This window comes from Syzygium oleosum, unplaced genomic scaffold (assembly GCF_021117445.2).
Source record: "Syzygium oleosum isolate NSW1041296 unplaced genomic scaffold, Sole_v2.1 Sole_v2.22, whole genome shotgun sequence".
In the NCBI taxonomy this organism is placed as follows: Eukaryota; Viridiplantae; Streptophyta; class Magnoliopsida; order Myrtales; family Myrtaceae; genus Syzygium; species Syzygium oleosum.
The window spans coordinates 3,747,262-3,766,538 of NW_026607506.1; the positions used below are offsets into that span (position 1 = coordinate 3,747,262).

A 19,277-nucleotide genomic window follows, 5' to 3' on the forward strand; every position below is an offset into this window, starting at 1 on the left:
ACGAAGCAAGTGGATCGGATCGACACTGTTGGTAGTCACAGCTGGGAACACGCCAGTCGTGGTTCAATTAATCAAACGAATTATTGAAGATGACGATGGAGAGACAGATCGTAGCGAAGAGGACGTTAAATAATGGCTTGAAAAGTCATGAAACGATAGCGAACAGGACGTATCGATTCCCGTAAGTCACGACAGTGTTCGTAGTTAGTAGTCACAGCACGGAACACTCTACTTACGACACTGTTAGTAGTCATACCTCGGAAAACGCCGGCCTTGATAATGAAGCTAACGATGGGGGAGAGAGAGAGAGAGTTGTGGACCGTCGAACGGATGCGGTCGGATTAAAATGATCCGACTCAAATTGATCTATTGAACTTGTTTTGATCAATTTTCATGCAATACAAATCTAATAACTCATATCCAATTTAACTCATATCCGATTCAATCCATATTGTTAAAATATTTCTATAGGGAAAATTCATATTCAAATTGAGGTGAAAGCACAGAGTGAGCTAGCACGAGATCGAGCGAGCGCAAGATCGAGTGAAGGCGAAAGAGCATAAAGAGAGACTCATAAAGGTGAATTGGATCTAAGTAAATTGTGAATTCATTTAATATTTATATTATTCTAAATTTTACCATTCTAAACTCATTCATGATTTATTTACTAAATATAACTCATCTATATAATAAGTTAATTTATTAAATATCGATTAAGAAATGGGTATATGACGTATTTACGGTACAAGACGAAAAATGGTTGTTTGAAAAGTCATAGAATGATACTGAGCTGGACGTACTGAGTCCCGCCAGAGAGATCATACATTATATAACTCGGAAAATGGAGAGACGAAGTGATAGATGGGCACACACCCAGTTCAGTCTCGCCACCATTAAGCTTCCAAGCCAAAGCTCCGACTCAAGCTCGCTTCGTCGTCTCTGTCACTTGCCATGGATCCTTACAAGGTACTGGATTGATTCATCCCTTCTGCTTTGATCCTCGATCTTCTTCCATCTTCGCAGCGGCAGGAATAATTTTCCCTTTCGGTTTTCCGATCCGTATAGATCATACCGAGTTTCGTTAATGGAACCGAAATTTTCCGCAATGCTTGTTTCTTTTTTCGCTTCATTTCCTGTTTGGTAAGCAGGGTTCATTAGGTAGTGTATGAGAAGTAGAAGGAGAGTAACCGCCTGTTGGGATGTTCATGCTATGGCTTCTGTTTCGTTGATTTATCTTATCGATAGCATGCGAAACTCATCGAATGTTGATGTATTTTTGCTGCCGACTGTGGATGTCGCAGCATCGTCCGTCGAGCGCTTACGATTCCAGCTTCTGGACAACCAACGCCGGTATTCCTGTCTGGAACAATGACTCCTCGCTGACTATTGGAACTAGAGGTACTATCACCATTACGGATCTCTGAGTCGTTTTCTTCACTAAAAAATTATGATAATTCACGCACGTCTTGCATGCAGAGATGGTTACTTGCACTTGAAGTGGAATATTTCTTTCGTTGCCTTTCTGTTTTGCTTTATCAGTGTGATTAATACATGGTTTGTGGTCTTTTTGTTCTTGATATGATCATTTGAGTACGTTCTTATAGAAAATGTGCAAGAGTCTCTCGACTGCATGAATGGGTTCTTTTTACTTTTGTGTTTTGTTGAGGTCAAGGTGTTTGCTGCAGTCCTGTGTACACTCCTTCAACGGATCTTGAATTTTTGGGTTTTGCAACACTTTAAATATGAAAGTATAGATCTATAGTTTTTCGCTCTCGAGTTCTTCAGCAGCTTATAACGTAAAAGGAAGCATGTTGTAGTTTTCTTTTTTTTGATAATCTAGAGGCAGTCGTAGAGACTCGACTACCTACCCTGAAAGCGAACTGTTTATGTGATGGCCTTTTTTGGCCCGTGCCGTGGCCGCGACCCACGACAGGATAATGTTCTAGTTGTCTTAGCTCATCACAGAAGTATATTTTTTTGGTTCTTCTTGCGCTATACGAACATCGCAGTGAAGACACACAGCTGACAACATCTAAGATTGCGTTTATTTTACAAAAATAAATAATTTAAAAAATATTTTCTAAAAAATCTCACTCGTATCTCTTATAAAAATAATAAACGAAATTTTTTTTATCGTTTACGAAAATAGTTAAACATGAATTATTATCGATAAAGAAAATATTTTTCATTAACTAATTATTTTAAGTTATATAAACGATCGTTTTTTGAAAAATATTTTTTAGATTATTCATTCTTCGCGAAATAAACACATCCTAACCTAAGAGAAATTTTTCTTTAATTTACAGGTCCGATCCTCCTCGAGGATTATCATCTGGTGGAGAAACTCGCCACTTTTGAGAGAGAGAGAATTCCTGAGCGGGTGGTCCATGCACGGGGAGCTAGTGCAAAAGGGTTCTTCGAGGTCACCCACGACATCTCTCATTTGACATGTGCTGATTTCCTTCGTGCTCCTGGAGTTCAGACACCTGTTATTGTCCGTTTCTCCACTGTCATCCATGAGCGCGGCAGCCCTGAAACCCTTAGGGACCCTCGAGGTTTTGCTGTGAAGTTTTACACCAGAGAGGTATGAGATGATCACGAGCTTTGGAATCTGCAGATCTATTTTTATTTAACTATCCAGATACTGTGCTTGAAATTTGTGATTCTGCAGTATCTTGGGCGTGGATGCTCTAAGTCTATTATGCAGTTCTTAACCATGTGATAATGGGTTTTATTTTGACACTTCGACATCACTAGATGAAGATGACTTTATTAAAGGGCTGTAATAGAAATGCAACAAGTAGTATCTGTTCACGTAATTGCGTTATCTCGCGTTTCTCTTCTTTTATTTCACCATTCGTGTTTTATTTTCTGAATGCAGGGAAACTTTGATCTGGTGGGGAACAATTTCCCTGTCTTCTTTGTTCGCGATGCAATGAAATTCCCGGACGCGATCCATGCTTTTAAACCCAACCCGAAGTCTAACATCCAGGAGAACTGGAGGATAATTGACTTCTTCTCCCACCAGCCTGAGAGTTTGTCCACGTTTGCGTGGTTCTATGATGATGTTGGTATTCCTCAGGACTACAGGCACATGGAAGGATTTGGGGTCCATGCTTTTACCTTTTTCAACAAGGCTGGACAGTCGCACTACGTGAAATTTCACTGGAAACCAACTTGTGGGGTGAAGAATTTGCTGGAGGAGGAGGCGATTCGTGTTGGAGGATCAAATCACAGTCATGCGACTAAGGATCTTTATGACTCGATAGCTGCTGGCAACTACCCTGAGTGGAAACTCTACATCCAAGTAATGGATCCTGCAGATGAAGACAGTTTTGACTTCGATCCACTTGATATGACAAAAATATGGCCCGAGGACATCTTGCCTCTGCAACTAGTAGGCCGCTTGGTGTTGAATAAGAACATCGATAGCTTCTTTAATGAAAACGAACAGCTTGCATTTAACCCTGCATATGTGGTCCCCGGTATCTATTTCTCTGATGATAAGCTTCTCCAAGCTCGGATTTTCGCCTATTCTGATACTCAGAGGTATCGCCTTGGACCAAACTACCTTCAACTCCCTGTTAATGCTCCCAAGTGTGCTCATCACAACAATCACTGGGATGGTTTCATGAATTTCATGCACAGGGATGAAGAGGTAATGATCTTTCTGTTTTCTCAATTAACGGGCTGAGGATGAACATGCCTCTAGCATGACCTAATAACATAATTCTTGCTGGTTGTACAGAGAATTGAAATGGCTATAGTAGTCTATTGATGCAACACTCGACTCGAATCAGCTTGTTTTTTGATAAAAAGGAAGAACTAACGATGTGATTTATTCATGATGCTGATTTGCAGGTAAATTATTTCCCTTCAAAATTTGATCCTGTTCGCCATGCAGAAAGGTTCCCAATACCGACTCGAGTCTTGACTGGAAAGCGAGAAAAGGTGAGTTTCTGGACTCTATGCATTTATATCAGAATTGACTCTTAAAACGGGAATTGTATGCATGGTATTACCACATCTATTTTGTGTCGATGATTGAGGGCGGGGCTCGGTAAAGGTTAAAGCAGTTCAGACTCGGCAGAGAATGCCAGAAGATATAAATACACACTTGCGCTAAACGCATTAATAATAATGGTTAATCTGTGGCAAGTTGGAAGGCATTGACTCTTAAAACATGTTCCAGCAACCAGGATACCGAGTAAGAACGGGAATTGTATGCATGGTATTACTACATCTATTTTGTGTCGATGATTGAGGGCGGGCTCGGTAAAAGTTACAGCAGTTCAGACTCGGCAGAGAATGCCAGAGGAAATAATTACACACTTGCGGTAAACGCATCAATAATAATGGTTAATCTGTGGCAAGTTGAAAGGCATTGCGGTAGTGGTGCTTCTGTTTGGACTTTAGATAAAATTGATGTAACTCAATTTCTGGTGTGCTGTTATGAAGATTATGGTGATATGATCTTAGGCATTTTCTTGTGCTAGTTTGTTATGTCCAACCCTTTACTATTGCCGCATTATCGAAATGGAGGGGGAGTTTAGTAATACCGCTAAATTTTCAGATTAAAGCTAAAAACTTACAAATGAGGAAGGGAATAAGTTAAAAACTAGAGAAGAGAAGTTAATGTTTTTGTGGCTAGAAAAATGTAGTCCTCGGGGTTTGCCTTGGATTGGATATTTATGCTGCTTGTATTCATCTATTTGTGAACTTATTGGTTATGCAGTGCATTATTGAGAAGGAGAACAACTTCAAGCAGCCAGGAGAGAGATACCGATCCTGGGAACCGGACAGGTACCTTTCAACCATTGTTTCCTGAGTAGACGCGTAATTTATCGGTCACTCAATGTCTTTCAACTTTGTTGCCAGGCAAGACCGTTTCATCAGCCGCTGGATCAAGGCATTGTCCGACCCCCGTGTTACCCACGAGCATCGCTCCATCTGGATCTCTTACTGGACTCAGGTGAGCTATAACTATTCGCCCGATTCGCTTTATAACTATTCGCCAGATTCGCTAGCTTCCTCCCATACTCAACGATGGTATACTGATGGCCTATGATGCATATCCTTGCTGCAGGCTGACAAATCGCTCGGCCAGAAGCTAGCTTCTCGTCTCAGTGCGCGACCGAGCATGTGAACGTGATGAGGGGGCCGATTCCAGCACGAGCGTGCGAATGCGGAGCTGGAAGAAGCATGAAAAGCTAAGTGTTGGCATGTCTGTTTGCTGTGCTATGCTGTAATACATACTAAGAGGTATCTTGTGTGGGAATGCTTGTAAATTGCTGCTTTGGAAGGAGCATAAAAGCTTTTTAAGTGCAGGCATGTTTGTCTGCCGTTCTGTACTCTTTTACCTGATGTTTCTACTCCAATAAAGGCCTGCCATTTTACTATGCTCTACCTTACTGCCTATGAACTTCAATTTTCATTATAGCAGCATGCCTCTCCCTGTTCATGGAACGATTGCTTCGTTGTTCTGTCAATTATAGCAGAAAATTCTTTCTTTCCAGAAATCTTCGCTCAATTCAAATGTTGACGTGTACATTAGTGCATAATTCTTTTTAGTATACTCTAAAATTCGAATAATACTTTTAATTTTGACCGAAAATTAAGCGTGAGGGATTAAAAGAATTTTGACTTTTAATAATACGTACATTAGTGCACTAATTTTGACCGAAAAATTTCGAGAAGAGATCATAAAATTTCGGAATTTTTGTGCCAGATTGGGGGAGGGAAATTTGAAACTTTTTTTTTATTTTATTTCGGTGTTCTGCTTTTTTTATGATGTTACGAACCCTTTTTTTCTGAAGCCCATTTGATTAATCTCTCTCTTTTTCGAAAAAGAGAAAATCGTTTAGAACAGATACGAAAGAAAAGGAAATATTATAGAGTTTGGAACGGCTTTCACGTCGTTAAAAAAGGCGCAATCTCGAAATTAAAAGGAAACATTTTCACTATGGCGATGTTTTGGCAGCATCATACTCGATTAAGGAAGGTTTCATCGAGAAGGTTCCGCATGTTATCTTAATGTAATTTCAACAGTTACCGAAGGATAATAGATATTTTACTATATTCGGAAAGGATAACTATAGAAAAACATATCGTGCTATAATCATTATTTTCATTTCGACCAAAAAAAGAGAAAAGAAAAAATCATTATTTTCATAATTAGAAAAAAATTGAAGATAACGATGAGCAGTAAGAGAGAGAGAGAGGGAGAGAGAGTTATATACGACTCGTAAATGGAGACGACGGAGTAGTTTGATCGGCACACGCCCCCCTCGAAGTCGCCATCGTTAGCCTCGAAGCCGATCTCGGAACCGTCGCCTCGGCCGTCGCCGCCGCCGCCGCCGTCTCCCGCCATGGACCCGTACAAGGTACCCGACGATCCCGCCTTCTCCTCTTTCTCCCGCCTCGATCGTGCCGATCGTCGCGCTGATCGAACCGGAATTTCGCCGCCGCGGCTTTTTAGTTTCCCGCGTTTTTTCCTTTTGCCCTCCTCCCTGTCTGCAAGCTCGATTCGTGTTCTGGTTTTCCGAGAATTAAGGAAGAAGAGTGGTCTCTGTGGGGACTATGAATTAGGGATTTTGTTCGTGCTTAGGGGATCTGTTTCGTTGATCAGTCCGATCTTTTTATCTATCGATGGCGTGCGACCGTTGCGCAAAACGTTGATTCTTTTTCTCGCTGCGAATTTTTGGATTTTCGCAGTATCGTCCGTCGAGCGCTCACGATTCCAGCTTCTGGACGACCAACTCCGGTGCTCCTGTTTGGAACAACAACTCGTCCCTGACCGTTGGAACCAGAGGTACGATTACCATTACGGATCTCACGGTCGTGTTCTTTTCCCAAAAATATGGTAATTCTATGCTAACCGTGCGTGTATGGGTAGTACTTTGCGCTTGAAGGGGGATTGGTTTCTCTTTTCTCGTTGAACTGTGATGAATTCATGGTTTGTGGTCTTTTTAGCATTGATTTTTAATTATTCGAGCACGTTATTATAGAAAAAATGCAAACTTTTGTGTCTTGTAAGCGTGCGCGGTTAACTCTGGACATTTTATTTTGTTTCTTTGGGTCTGCAGTTAATTTGCTATAGAGTGTCTCGACTGCATCAATTGTTCTTTTTATTTTTGTGTTTGTTTTTTTTTTTTGGTGAAGTCAAGGTGTTTGCTGCAGTGCTGTATACTCTACTCCAATGAATCTAAGTTTTTTACACTTTAAATTAAGGTTTAATTATGTAATTTTTCTCTTTTGAGTTCTTCAGCAGCGTATAACAGAAAGGAAACATATTATGTGATCATTTTCATTTCTAGGGCAACAAGCAGTTTGGCGAAAATGACTCTTTCCTTTCGGCTGTGTTCAGTTTTTCCGGCTGTACTTTTGTTTTCTATTATAGTTATTATTACCATTGAGAAACACTATTGGCATTCTTAGAAAGGCACCATCTTTCTCTATTCAACGTAAATGACTGTACATAGAAGAATGAGGTGCAATTGCTCCTAAGGGTTATGGCGTGGGCAATTGCTAGGCCCAGCATTTTTTGCATTCTTGCTGATACAAGACTCTGCTTTTTCAGCTTTATTTTTTCATTTACACTCCCCTCCCCCCCCCCAAAAAAAAAAAAAAGCCCAAGTGTCATGGCGCATGAGTGGCATACAAGATTTTGCTAGGGTCCATGTAAACCTTGAGGCCTAGATGTGATCAAGCTAACAATGCATAGAAAAATATGCTAGAAAATGCAGTAGTTTTTACAGAGACACTGTCGTGGACACTCAGCTACCTGCCCTGCAAGTGAACCGGTTAAGTGCAGGCCTCTTTGGCCTATGTATGTGTCCCCCACCCAGAACGGAAAAATGTTTTAGTTATTTTGCTCATCGCAGAAGCATCTTTTTTGTTCTCCTTGTGCCTTCTGAACATCTTTTTTCAAGACACAAAGCTTAACAGCTTCTAAAGGAAATTTTCTTTTATTTACAGGTCCAATTCTCCTCGAGGATTATCATCTGGTGGAGAAACTTGCCAATTTTGATAGAGAGAGGATTCCTGAGCGGGTGGTCCATGCCAGGGGAGCTAGTGCAAAAGGATTTTTCGAGGTCACTCACGATATCTCTCAGTTGACATGTGCTGATTTTCTTCGAGCTACTGGAGTTCAGACACCTGTTATTGTCCGTTTCTCCACTGTCATCCATGAGCGTGGCAGCCCTGAAACTCTTAGGGATCCTCGAGGTTTTGCAGTGAAGTTTTACACCAGAGAGGTATGAAATGATTACATGCTTTAGAATCTGCAAATTTATTGTTTTCAACTTTCTTTTTTTTTGCCTGAAGTGTATTTAGTTTACTGACTATCCAGATACTGTACTTGGCATTTGGAATTCGGCTGAGTGTTGGTGTCTATGCTCTAAATCTATGCAGTTTTTCACCATGTGATGATGAATTTTATTTTGACACTTCAACATGACTAGTTGAAGATGACTTTATCAAGGAGCTGTCATAAACCTTTATTTTAGGCTCCATTTGTTTCGCGGAAAATGGATGATTTGGAAAACATTTTTCTAAAACTGATTGCTTATATTGCTTGAAATAATTATTCAACAAGAAATGTTTTCATTATCGACAATAATTTATATCTCGATTTTTTCGTAGACTATGAAAATATTTTTCGTTTGTTCATTTTTGTATTCAATACAAGCGATCATTTTTAGGAAAATGTTTTCCAAATCATTTATTTTCCGCGAAACAAACGGAGCCTAAAAGAGAAGTCAGAACATCAAAATAGAATAAGTAGTGCCTCTTCATGTAATTGCATGGTTTCGCATTTCTCCTTTTCTTTGACCATTCGTTTTTTCTGAATGCAGGGAAACTTTGATCTGGTGGGAAACAATTTCCCTGTCTTCTTTGTTCGCGATGGAATGAAATTTCCAGACATGGTCCATGCTCTTAAACCCAACCCGAAGTCTCACATCCAGGAGCACTGGAGAATAGTTGACTTCTTCTCCCACCATCCTGAGAGTTTGCACATGTTTTCCTTTCTCTTCGATGATGTTGGTGTTCCTCAAGACTACAGACACATGGAAGGATTTGGGGTTAATACTTACACCTTAATTAACAAGTCTGGGAAGGCACATTATGTGAAATTTCACTGGAAACCAACTTGTGGAGTGAAGTGTTTGCTGGAGGAGGAGGCAATTCGTGTTGGAGGATCAAATCACAGTCATGCAACTAAGGATCTTTATGACTCGATTGCTGCCGGCAATTACCCAGAGTGGAAACTCTACATCCAAATAATAGATCCTGATCATGAAGATAGATTTGACTTCGATCCACTTGATGTAACAAAAATATGGCCTGAGGACATTGTGCCTCTGCAACCAGTAGGCCGCATGGTGTTGAATAAGAACATCGATAACTTCTTTGCAGAAAATGAACAGCTAGCATTTTGCCCTGCTATTGTGGTCCCTGGTATCTATTACTCTGATGATAAGCTTCTCCAAACTCGGATTTTCTCCTATGCTGATACTCAGAGACACCGCCTTGGACCAAACTATCTTCAACTCCCTGTTAATGCTCCCAAGTGCGCTCATCACAACAATCACCATGAAGGTTTTATGAATTTCATGCACAGGGATGAAGAGGTAATGATCTTTAATTTCTGTTTACTCAATAACGGGCTGAGAATGAACATGTCACAAGCATGACCTTATAACATATTTTTAGCTCGTTGTACAGAGAATTGAATTGGCTACAGTAGCCTATCGGTATAACACACCCAGTTGAATCAGTTTGTTTTTTCTAAAATGAAGAACTAATGATGTGGTGTATCCTTGATGCTGATTTGTAGGTAAATTATTTCCCTTCAAGGTTTGATCCTGTACGTCATGCAGAAAGGTTTCCCATACCTCCTACAGTCTTGAATGGAAAGCGAGATAGGGTAAGTTTCTGGACTCACCCTGTCAATTTATATCAACTTTGAGTCTTAAAACATGTTCCAGCCTCTTGGAGAAATAATTACACACTTGCAGTTAAGTCATGCATTACTATGGTTAATCTGTGGTAAATTGAAAGGCATTGTGGTAATGGTGTTTCTGTTTGGACTTTAAATAAAATTGATTTAATTCAAATTCTGGTGTGCTGTTGTGATGATCATTGCATTTTCTTCTGGTAGTCTGTCATGTACAACATTGCCTTTGAGATTGTCTCCACCTGTCCTCAGTGCAATGATGACTCTTTACTACGACCACATTGCCGAAATGAGGGGGAGTGTAGTAGCACCACTAAATTTTCAGACTAAGCTTAAAACTAAGAAATGAGGAAGGAACATGTTATAACTAGAAAAGAGATTCTCTGGCTAGAAAAATGTAGTTCTCAGGGTTTGCCTTGGATTGGATATCTCTGCTGCTGGTATTCATCTATATGTGCACTTACTGGTTATGCAGTGCATTATTGAGAAGGAGAACAACTTCAAGCAACCGGGAGAGAGATACCGATCCTGGGCACCGGACAGGTACCTTTCGGCCATTGTCTCCTGAGTATATGTGTAATTTACTGTTCACTCAATGTGTTTCAACTTTGTCACCAGGCAAGAGCGGTTTATTTGCCGCTGGGTTGAGGCATTATCTGACCCCCGGGTTACCCATGAACTCCGCTCCATCTGGATCTCTTACTGGACTCGGGTGAGCTTTAACTATTTGCCCATTTTGGTTTATCCAATGCTACCGAAATTTGTTGAGCTTTACCTGGATATTGAGAACGTCTGTCTAGAACATGCTCAAACGATGATATGCTGATTGCTGATGGCTTTTGATGCATCTTTTCGACAGGCTGACAAAGTGCTTGGTCAGAAGCTAGCTTCTCGTCTCAATGCGAGGCCAAGTATGTGAAAGCGAAGGGGGGTGATTCGACTTTTGAAGGAGCATAAAAACTGAAGTGTTAGCATGTTTGTTTGCTGTGCTATACTGTAATACTAGAGGAGAACTTGTCATGCAACTCTTTGATCAGATGTTTCTAATTCAATAAAGGCTCTGCTGTTTTACTTGGTAGCTCGTTGCCTATGAACTTCAATTTCTTGGCAACATGTCTCTCCCTCTTCGTTGAATGATTGCTTCCTTAATTTGTCAATTAGAAGGGAAACTGCTGAATCTTCGACATCGTCATCATATGATTCATGGGCTTCTTTAAGGAGGTATCAAAATATTCTATGCATGCTTGGGCGATTCTAGAGTATATATGTGTAAAATTATACTTTGCCTAATCAATAAACAAGTAAGAAGAAGAAGTAAAGAGAGAGACGTTTCGTGATAGTGATGGGCAACTTTCTTTAAGCGTGAAATCTGATCTTACACTTGGTTGGACTGGTAATGATCATGAGCATGAGGTAATTAGCCGTGGCCCTGTGGGATGCTAACTTCTTCTTTGTTAGGTTTCATTTGTTTCGCGAAAAATGATTGCAAATATTTTTCTAAAAATGATCATTTTTATTGCTTACAAAAAAGAATGAACAAAAATATTTTCACTGTTTACGAAAATATTTAGACATAAATTGTTGTCAGTAATGAAACATTTTCATTGACTAATTATTTTAAGTGATACAAACGATTATTTTTAAAAAAATATTTTTCAAATGCCTATTTTTCGCGAAATAAACATAGCATTAATATGTATGGATTGTCCCCAAAAACATCCTTATGCATTAAAATGTCAATTTCATGGAAGGCCCACTTTACATGCTATTCACTAGGGGTGAGCATGGTTCCCGGTTCTACCCTAGAACCTGAGAACCCTGTAGGTTTCAGGTTCCAAGGTATGCAAAGTATGTTACAGATTTCAAAAATTGGGGAACCTGTTTCGACGGTAAGTTCCAGGTTCTAGGTAGGTAGAACCTGAAACCTGAAATCTAAACAAGTTTTTTGTGTTTTTTCTTGATCTATATCTTTACGTGATCCTATGGTGTTTCATGTCGTTAGATAGTGAGTATATAATCTAAAACTATTAGTCTGAACTTTCATTTCATGACTTGTTAATATTTCATATTTTTCGTGTGTCTAAATATAAGTTATCGTCAGTGAATCATAGCTACAAATTGCGATCATTAAAAGTGATGATTCATTGCAATTGTTCAATTAATAATACATGTGGAACCTAGGTAGATCTTAGAACCGACCTGGAACCTATCATAGGGTAGGTTTCAGATTCCAAAAAATAAGAACCTATTCTCATGGGTAGGTTTTAGGTGGAACTTGTATGGTACATGGAACCATTCACCCCTAGTATCGATTCACGCAGTGATTTTTCATTTTAATTGTATTTATTGGAATCATAATGCCAGAAAAACTAGTCTTTTGTATTCTGTTTGGTGAATAACAAGCTTGTTCAGTATTGTTGCGTTCATTTTCGTTTTGTTTAACTAAAAATGAAATTTTAAAAAAAGAACATTTTAGACCCCGGAACCTATGACAGGGTAGGTTCCATGTTCCGATGGATAAGTTTCAGATTCCAAAAAATGAGGAACCTGTACCCGAGGGTAAATTTCATGTTCCAAGTTAAACCTGTAAGGAACTTGAAACCGCTTACCTTTACTATTCACCACTCTCTTCTCTTCTACCTTGAGTATGATTGGCAATTCGTGTTCAGAGGTCGATTTGTGTGATGTCAGTATAAGGACCCAATCAAAACATGAGCTAATCGTGTCGACCTACATGACGCAAATACCTCCCGAATGTTAATGGATTGATAATGCTAGCTTCGTGCCCTTCGAAGATCTCGTGTTCACGTGTCATGTCCGTATAAATATCCTTCGCTTGTCCGAGCTGAATACCCGATTTTAAGGATAAGGATACATGAGCTCATGACGACCTCTATTATTACTTCACCTATTATCTCCTTTTTAAATTTTTATTTTTCTTCTTCCATATAAAAACTAGCTTACATGATCCGTCTCATCCTGTTGCAACCAAGACGTTTGTGAAATTAAGGGTTCATTTGTTTCGCGAAAAATATTTTTTACATTTGGTTTGCCTAGAAAAATCAGTCGACGAAAAATATTTTCCTAGTCAATAAAAAAGGTTTTCCTATTAAAGCTCAAAATTCAGGAAAATGATTTCCTTTTTAAAAGAATCGGAAAATGTTTTCCGAAATAACTTGAACCCAAAACTCTACGCTTAGGTACAGAAACTCTAACATTAGTTCCCGTGTCCCTTGCATTCAGGATTAGGTCTCTGACGACAGGGCCCCGGTCCATCGAGGCTAGGCCTGGGACCATGGTGCTCCGGCCTATGCCCCCGACACTCACACCAGGACTCGTGAGGCGGGGCCTGAACCCCTAATGGCCGTACCCAATGCTCTGGCACCTGATCTCAGGTCCATAAAGGCCATGCTTGGTCCTCGACGCTCGAGCTCTAGTCCCAACCCTTAGGCCTGGGTCCACAAAGACCGTGTGCGAGTCCTCGGCGCTCAGGCTTGGGTCCTTGGTTAATAATATTATTCCTTTAAAAAAATTGAAATTTTAATTATTTTTATTTTTTTAAAATCTAATTATTTTATTTTATTTTATTCTTTCTTTCTTTTTCTTTTTTTCTTCTTTCTTTTTCTTTTCTCTTTTCTCTATTTTCCTTCCTTCGCCGACCGCGTGCATTGGCGACGGCCGATAAGCCCGGCAATCGGCCAAGACGCAGGCCGACGAGCTCGAGGCTTAGCCAATCCAAGTGAGCCCAAGCTCGCAGCTCGCCAGATCCAAGCAAGCTCAAGCTCAGCCGAGGCCGGCGAGCTCGAGCTCGCCTGTGGCTGTCGCCAACCGGTTGCGGTGGAGGAAGGAGAAAAAAGGAAAGGAAAGAAAAGAAAAAAAGAAAATTTAAAAATAATTAAAAGCTATTTATAAAAAAAATAAAAATTCAAAATTTTTAAAAAATAATAAAAAAAAATCATTAAAAAAATCGGATTTCTTTTTGCTTGAGATAAAGTTATGAGATTGAAATCATTTTCCAATAAAATTCAAACATTAGAAAACGGTTTCGATCATAGGAAAACTAATTATATTCCGAAAAAATACTTTCCGAAAAAGTATTTTCCTTTATTATTGGGAAAAAGCTAACGGGCGATCGAGAAGTGCCACGTCGGTATATAAGAGAGGCCCGCGCTCTCCAGAAATTTTGAATTTTCTTATCCTTCTTTCTTTCTTTCTTCTACCGTTGGCTGTGTCTCTAGGTTTCATCTCCATGCACTCTGCAAATCAACCACTGAATAACTGAATTTCTGGGGCACGAAGGTTGATTTGCCGAAGCGGAGGCTCCGCCTTCGCCCGAGGAGGATTCATCGTGCCCGTGCCCGGTGCAGGTTCCGATCGCCGGCAGTCGCCGCCGTCGGCCTCGCCCCTCCCGTGCGCTCCGCCCCCACCCCCCCCCCCCCCCCTTGCTCGGTTAAATCCATGGGCGGCGCGCGGACCTCGCCGCCGAACATCGCGCCCTCGCGGATCAGACCGGCGCGCCGGAAGACGTGGTCGCAGTCCCGGAGGGAGATTTCCGCCGGGTCGAATCGCAGCCCGGGGTCGCCGTCGCATCCCTTGACGGTCGGAGTCCGTTGCTGCCGGTTCCTTCCGGACGAGCTTCTTGCTCGGGTCGTCGCTGATGGTGGAGGAAGAAGAAGAAGAAGAAGAAGAAGAAGAAGAAGAAAAAGAAAGCGAGAGCAGAGAGAGAGAGAGAGTAAAGGGTGGAGAACAGGAAAAAGGAGAAGAATATTTTATGCATTGTTGGTGTCCGCGCGAAGTCATGGCACTGTTCGTAGTCATGGAAATGGAGAGGCGAATTGACGCACGCCTCTCGGTCTCGCGCCATCATTAACTTCGAAGCGAAGCTCTGACTCTCGCAGGTAAGCTCGCTTGTCGATCCGCTTCCCTCCGTCTCGCGCCATGGATCCGTACAAGGTATCTCGATTCATCTTTTTCTGCTTCGGTCGTTGAACCTCGATCTTCGCAGTGGCGGAGTGAGTTCGTTTTTTTTTTTTCCTTTCGTTTCCCGATCGGTGTTGATCATGCTGATTCTCGTCAATCGAACCGAAATTTCCGCGGCGCTTGTTTTCTCTCTCTTCATTTCCCGTTTGTGAAGCTGTATTCGTTTTGTAGTTTCTGAGAAGTAGGAGAGGAATGCTCTCTGTTGCGATACGAATTTAGGAATTGTTCATGCTATGGCTCTTTTGATCTTAACAATTGCGTGCGGCCTAGCAAATTGTTGATGTTTTTGCTGGGAAATTGTGGATGTCGCAGTATCGTCCGTCGAGCGCCTACGATTCCAGCTTTTGGACAACCAACTCCGGTGCTCCTGTGTGGAACAATAACTCATCACTGACTGTTGGAACTAGAGGTACCACAATTGATGTCGGAGTAGTTTTCTTTACCAAAGATATGATAGTTCTATGCTAGTCGTTCGTCCATGGATAGTACTTGCACTTGAGGGTGGGAATTGGTTTCCTTTTTGTTGGAACTTTTGTTGACCTTCCGTTTTCGCTCTATCCGTGTGATTAATACATGGTTTGTGGTTTTATTATAGTCTTGAGTTAATCATTTGAGTAAGGCAAACTTTTATGTCCTGTAAGTGCTAAACCATTGAACATTTTGACTGACTGCACGGTTAGCTCTGGACATTTTATCTTGTTTCTTTAAGTTTGCAGTTAATGGGCTAGAGTATCTTGACTGCATCAATTGGTTCTTTTTATTTTTTGTGTTTTGATGAGGTCAAGGTGTTTACTGCGGTCCTGTATATATTCCTTCAACGAATCTAAAATTTTAGGTTTTTAACAGAAAGTCTATAATCTAATCTGTGAGTCTATAATCTTTCTCTTTTGAGTTCTTTAGCACCTTATAACAGCATGGAAACATATCATGTGATCATTTTCATTTTTGTCTAAGAAATGGGCGACAAGAAGCAGTTTGGGAGAATTTGATTTGTTTCTTCCCTTTCCACTAGACAGTTCTTCTGGCTGTACTTTAGTTTACTGCTATAGTAATTATTACCTTTGAGAAACACTATAGGCATTCTTAGAAAGGCACCATCTTTCTCTATTCAACGTAAATGATTATTCATTGAATAATGTCGAGGTGCAATTGCAGGGCCAAGCATTTTTTTGCATTCTTCCCGATATCAGACTCTGTTTTTTCATCTATTTTTCTGTTTGCACCACCCAAATGGAAAGTTTCACGGCATATGAGTGGTGCACAAGATTTTTCCATAGCTATTCTACATTTCTAGGATCCATGCATACCAATTGAGGCGTAGATGTGATCAAGCTAAAAATGCGTACAAAAACATGATAGAAAATGCTGCATTCTTTTTAATAAACCAGAGGCTCGATTGTGGAGACCCGGCTACCTGCCCTGCAAGTGGACCGATTAAGTCCAGCCTTTTTTGCCAGTGCAGATAGCCTTGACCTAGAGCAGAAAAATGATATAGTTGTTTAGCTCGTCACAGAAGTTTTTTTTTGGTCCTCCTTGTGCTTTCCGAACATCTTATTGAAGACACAAAGCTTAATAGCTTCTAAAAGATTCATCTATTACAGGTCCAGTTCTCCTCGAGGATTATCATCTGGTGGAGAAACTTGCTAATTTTGATAGAGAGAGAATTCCTGAGCGGGTGGTCCATGCTAGGGGAGCTAGTGCAAAAGGATTTTTCGAGGTCACTCACGATATCTCTCAGTTGACATGTGCCGATTTTCTTCGATCTCCTGGAGTTCAGACACCAGTTATTGTCCGTTTCTCCACTGTCATCCCTGAGCGTGGCAGCCCTGAAACCCTTAGAGGTCCTCGAGGTTTTGCAGTGAAGTTTTACACCAGAGAGGTATGAGATGATTCCATGCTTTAGTATCTGCAAATTTGTTTTATTCAAACTTATCTTTTTGGCCAGAAATGTATTTATTTAACTGATTATCCAGATACTGTACTTGGCATATGTAATATGACTGAGTGTTGGGTGTCAATACTCTAAATCTATGCAGTTCTTAACCATGTGATAATGGATTTTATTTTTACACTTCAACATGACTAGTTGAATAGAAAGGTTTGTTGAAACAAAAGAGAAGTGAAATAGAACAAGCAGTATCTCTTTACGTTGTTTCGCGTTTCTTTTCTTTTCTTTGACCATTCCTTTTTTTCTGAATGCAGGGTAACTTTGATATGGTGGGAAACAGTTTCCCTGTCTTCTTTATTCGTGATGGAATGAAATTCCCAGACATGATCCATGCTCTTAAGCCCAACCCAAAGTCTAACATCCCGGAGAAATGGAGAATAGTTGACTTCTTCTCCCACCATCCTGAGAGTTTGCACATGTTTACCTTCACCTTCGATGATGTTGGTGTTCCTCAAGACTACAGACACATGGAAGGCTTTGGGGTTAATACTTACACCTTAATTAACAAAGCTGGGAAGGCACATTATGTGAAATTTCACTGGAAACCAACTTGTGGAGTGAAGTGTTTGCTGGAAGAGGAGGCAATTCATGTTGGAGGATCAAATCACAGTCATGCGACTAAGGATCTTTATGATTCGATTGCTGCCGGCAATTACCCAGAGTGGAAACTCTACATCCAAGTTATAGATCCTGATCATGAAGACAGATTTGACTTCGATCCACTTGATGTGACAAGAAGCTGGCCTGAGGACATCTTTCCTCTGCAACCAGTAGGTCGCTTGGTGTTGAATAAGAACATCGATAACTTCTTTGCAGAAAATGAACAGCTTGCCTTTTCCCCTGCAATTGTGGTCCCTGGTATCTATTACTCTGATGATAAGCTGCTCCAAACTCGGATTTTCGCCTATGCTGATACTCAGAGACACCGCCTTGGACCAAACTATCTTCAACTCCCTGTTAATGCTCCCAAGTGTGCTTATCACAACAATCACCATGAAGGTTTCATGAATTTCATGTGCAGGGATGAAGAGGTAATGATGTTTATCTTCTGTTTGCTCAATTGCAGCCTGAGGCTGAACATGTCACAGGCATGACCTCATAAATATTTTTAGCTGGTTGTACAGTGAATTGGATTGTCTATAATACCACACTCGAATCAATTTGTTTTTCCTTTAGAAGGAAGAACTAATGACGTGGTGTATCCACGATGCTGATTTGCAGATAAATTATTTCCCTTCAAGTTTTGATCGTGTTCGTCATGCAGAAAGGTTCCCCCTACCTCCTCCAGTCTTGAATGGAAAGCGAGATAGGGTAAAGTTTCTGGATTAACCCTGTGCATTTATTTTGGCTCTTGAAACATGTTCTAGCCTCCAGGATACTGATGTGGTGCCTCTGTTTGGTCTTCAGATAAAATTGTTTGTATTCAATTTCTGATGTGTTGTTGTAGTGATTATGGCGATACAGTCGTTGCTTTTCTTTCTGTTACTTCAAAAGGTGCCACTGGATACAATTGATTAGCTAATGATTCCAAATTGGGCCTTTTCTTCTGCTACCTTTGAGATTGTCGCTACTCATCCGCAGTATAATGACAACTCTTTACTATGACCACATTATCGAACTGGAGGGGGAGTGTAGTAGCACCATTAAATTTTCGACTAAGCTAAAAACTAAGAAATGAGGAAGGAAAGAAGTTAAAACTAGAAAAGAGAACTTGATGCTAGAAAAATGTAGTTCTTGGGGTTTGCCTTGGATTGGATATGTGTGCTATTGTGTTCATTGATCAGTGAACTTATTGGTTATGCAGTGCATTATTGAGAAGGTGAACAACTTCAAGCAACCGGGAGAGAGATACCGATCCTGGGCACCAGACAGGTACCTTTCGACCATTGTTTCCTTAGTAGATGTGTAGTTTACTGGACACTCAAATGTGTTCCAACTTTGTCACTAGGCAAGAGCGGTTTTTTGGCCGCTGGGTTGAGGCCTTATCTGACCCCCGTGTTACCCATGAGCTCCGCTCCATCTGGATCTCTTACTGGGCTCAGGTGAGCTATAATTATTCGCCGGTTTTGCTTTCTCTGATTCTACAGAAATTTGTTCAGTGTTTACCTGGAAATTGAGAACGTCTTTCTAAAACATGCTCTACGATAGTATGCTGATGGCCTATGATGCACCTCTGCTACAGGCTGACAAATCATTTGGTCAGAAGCTAGCTTCTTGTCTCAATGCCCGACCAAGTATGTGAATGTAGAGAGCTTGTCGCTACTTCGGAAGGAGCATAACAAGCGAAGTGTTGACATGCTTGTCTGCTGTGATGTATCGTAATAATACCAGAGGAGAACTTGTCATGCAACTCTGACCTGAGGTTTCTAATCCAATAAAGGCTGCCATTTT

At 40.7% G+C, this 19,277-nt stretch overlaps 3 protein-coding genes across 3 annotated transcripts; all 3 read left to right on the plus strand.

Moving 5' to 3' along the window:
* Positions 1 to 806: 806 nt before the first annotated feature.
* Positions 807 to 5,402, plus strand: LOC115669900 (catalase isozyme 3-like). The gene is made up of 8 exons (XM_030591063.2): positions 807 to 966; positions 1,302 to 1,398; positions 2,307 to 2,584; positions 2,882 to 3,658; positions 3,862 to 3,951; positions 4,736 to 4,803; positions 4,879 to 4,972; positions 5,087 to 5,402. Exons 1-8 carry the CDS (start codon positions 952 to 954, stop codon positions 5,144 to 5,146), a joined length of 1,479 nt encoding a protein of 492 aa, XP_030446923.1. The 5' UTR covers positions 807 to 951; the 3' UTR covers positions 5,147 to 5,402.
* Positions 5,403 to 6,201: 799 nt separating this feature from the next.
* Positions 6,202 to 11,037, plus strand: LOC115669898 (catalase isozyme 3). Its single transcript, XM_056321239.1, has 8 exons — positions 6,202 to 6,383; positions 6,715 to 6,811; positions 7,978 to 8,255; positions 8,856 to 9,632; positions 9,839 to 9,928; positions 10,434 to 10,501; positions 10,577 to 10,670; positions 10,818 to 11,037. The coding sequence occupies exons 1-8, from the start codon at positions 6,369 to 6,371 to the stop codon at positions 10,875 to 10,877; spliced, it is 1,479 nt and encodes a 492-aa protein (XP_056177214.1). The 5' UTR covers positions 6,202 to 6,368; the 3' UTR covers positions 10,878 to 11,037.
* A 3,695-nt stretch (positions 11,038 to 14,732) lies between these two features.
* LOC115669899 (catalase isozyme 3-like) lies at positions 14,733 to 19,277 on the plus strand. The gene is made up of 8 exons (XM_030591062.2): positions 14,733 to 14,911; positions 15,251 to 15,347; positions 16,540 to 16,817; positions 17,141 to 17,917; positions 18,108 to 18,197; positions 18,691 to 18,758; positions 18,835 to 18,928; positions 19,069 to 19,277. Exons 1-8 carry the CDS (start codon positions 14,897 to 14,899, stop codon positions 19,126 to 19,128), a joined length of 1,479 nt encoding a protein of 492 aa, XP_030446922.1. The 5' UTR covers positions 14,733 to 14,896; the 3' UTR covers positions 19,129 to 19,277.

What these genes read in the sequence shown, in the direction of transcription:
- LOC115669898 (XM_056321239.1), top strand. An exon ending in TGAAGTTTTACACCAGAGAG is followed by an intron (nt 8,256 to 8,855) that starts GTATGAAATGAT and finishes TTCTGAATGCAG; the next exon opens with GGAAACTTTGATCTGGTGGG. An exon ending in GGATCTCTTACTGGACTCGG is followed by an intron (nt 10,671 to 10,817) that starts GTGAGCTTTAAC and finishes TCTTTTCGACAG; the next exon opens with GCTGACAAAGTGCTTGGTCA.
- LOC115669899 (XM_030591062.2), top strand. An exon ending in ACTGACTGTTGGAACTAGAG is followed by an intron (nt 15,348 to 16,539) that starts GTACCACAATTG and finishes CATCTATTACAG; the next exon opens with GTCCAGTTCTCCTCGAGGAT. An exon ending in CGATCCTGGGCACCAGACAG is followed by an intron (nt 18,759 to 18,834) that starts GTACCTTTCGAC and finishes CTTTGTCACTAG; the next exon opens with GCAAGAGCGGTTTTTTGGCC.
- LOC115669900 (XM_030591063.2), top strand. An exon ending in GCTGACTATTGGAACTAGAG is followed by an intron (nt 1,399 to 2,306) that starts GTACTATCACCA and finishes TTTAATTTACAG; the next exon opens with GTCCGATCCTCCTCGAGGAT. An exon ending in TGAAGTTTTACACCAGAGAG is followed by an intron (nt 2,585 to 2,881) that starts GTATGAGATGAT and finishes TTCTGAATGCAG; the next exon opens with GGAAACTTTGATCTGGTGGG.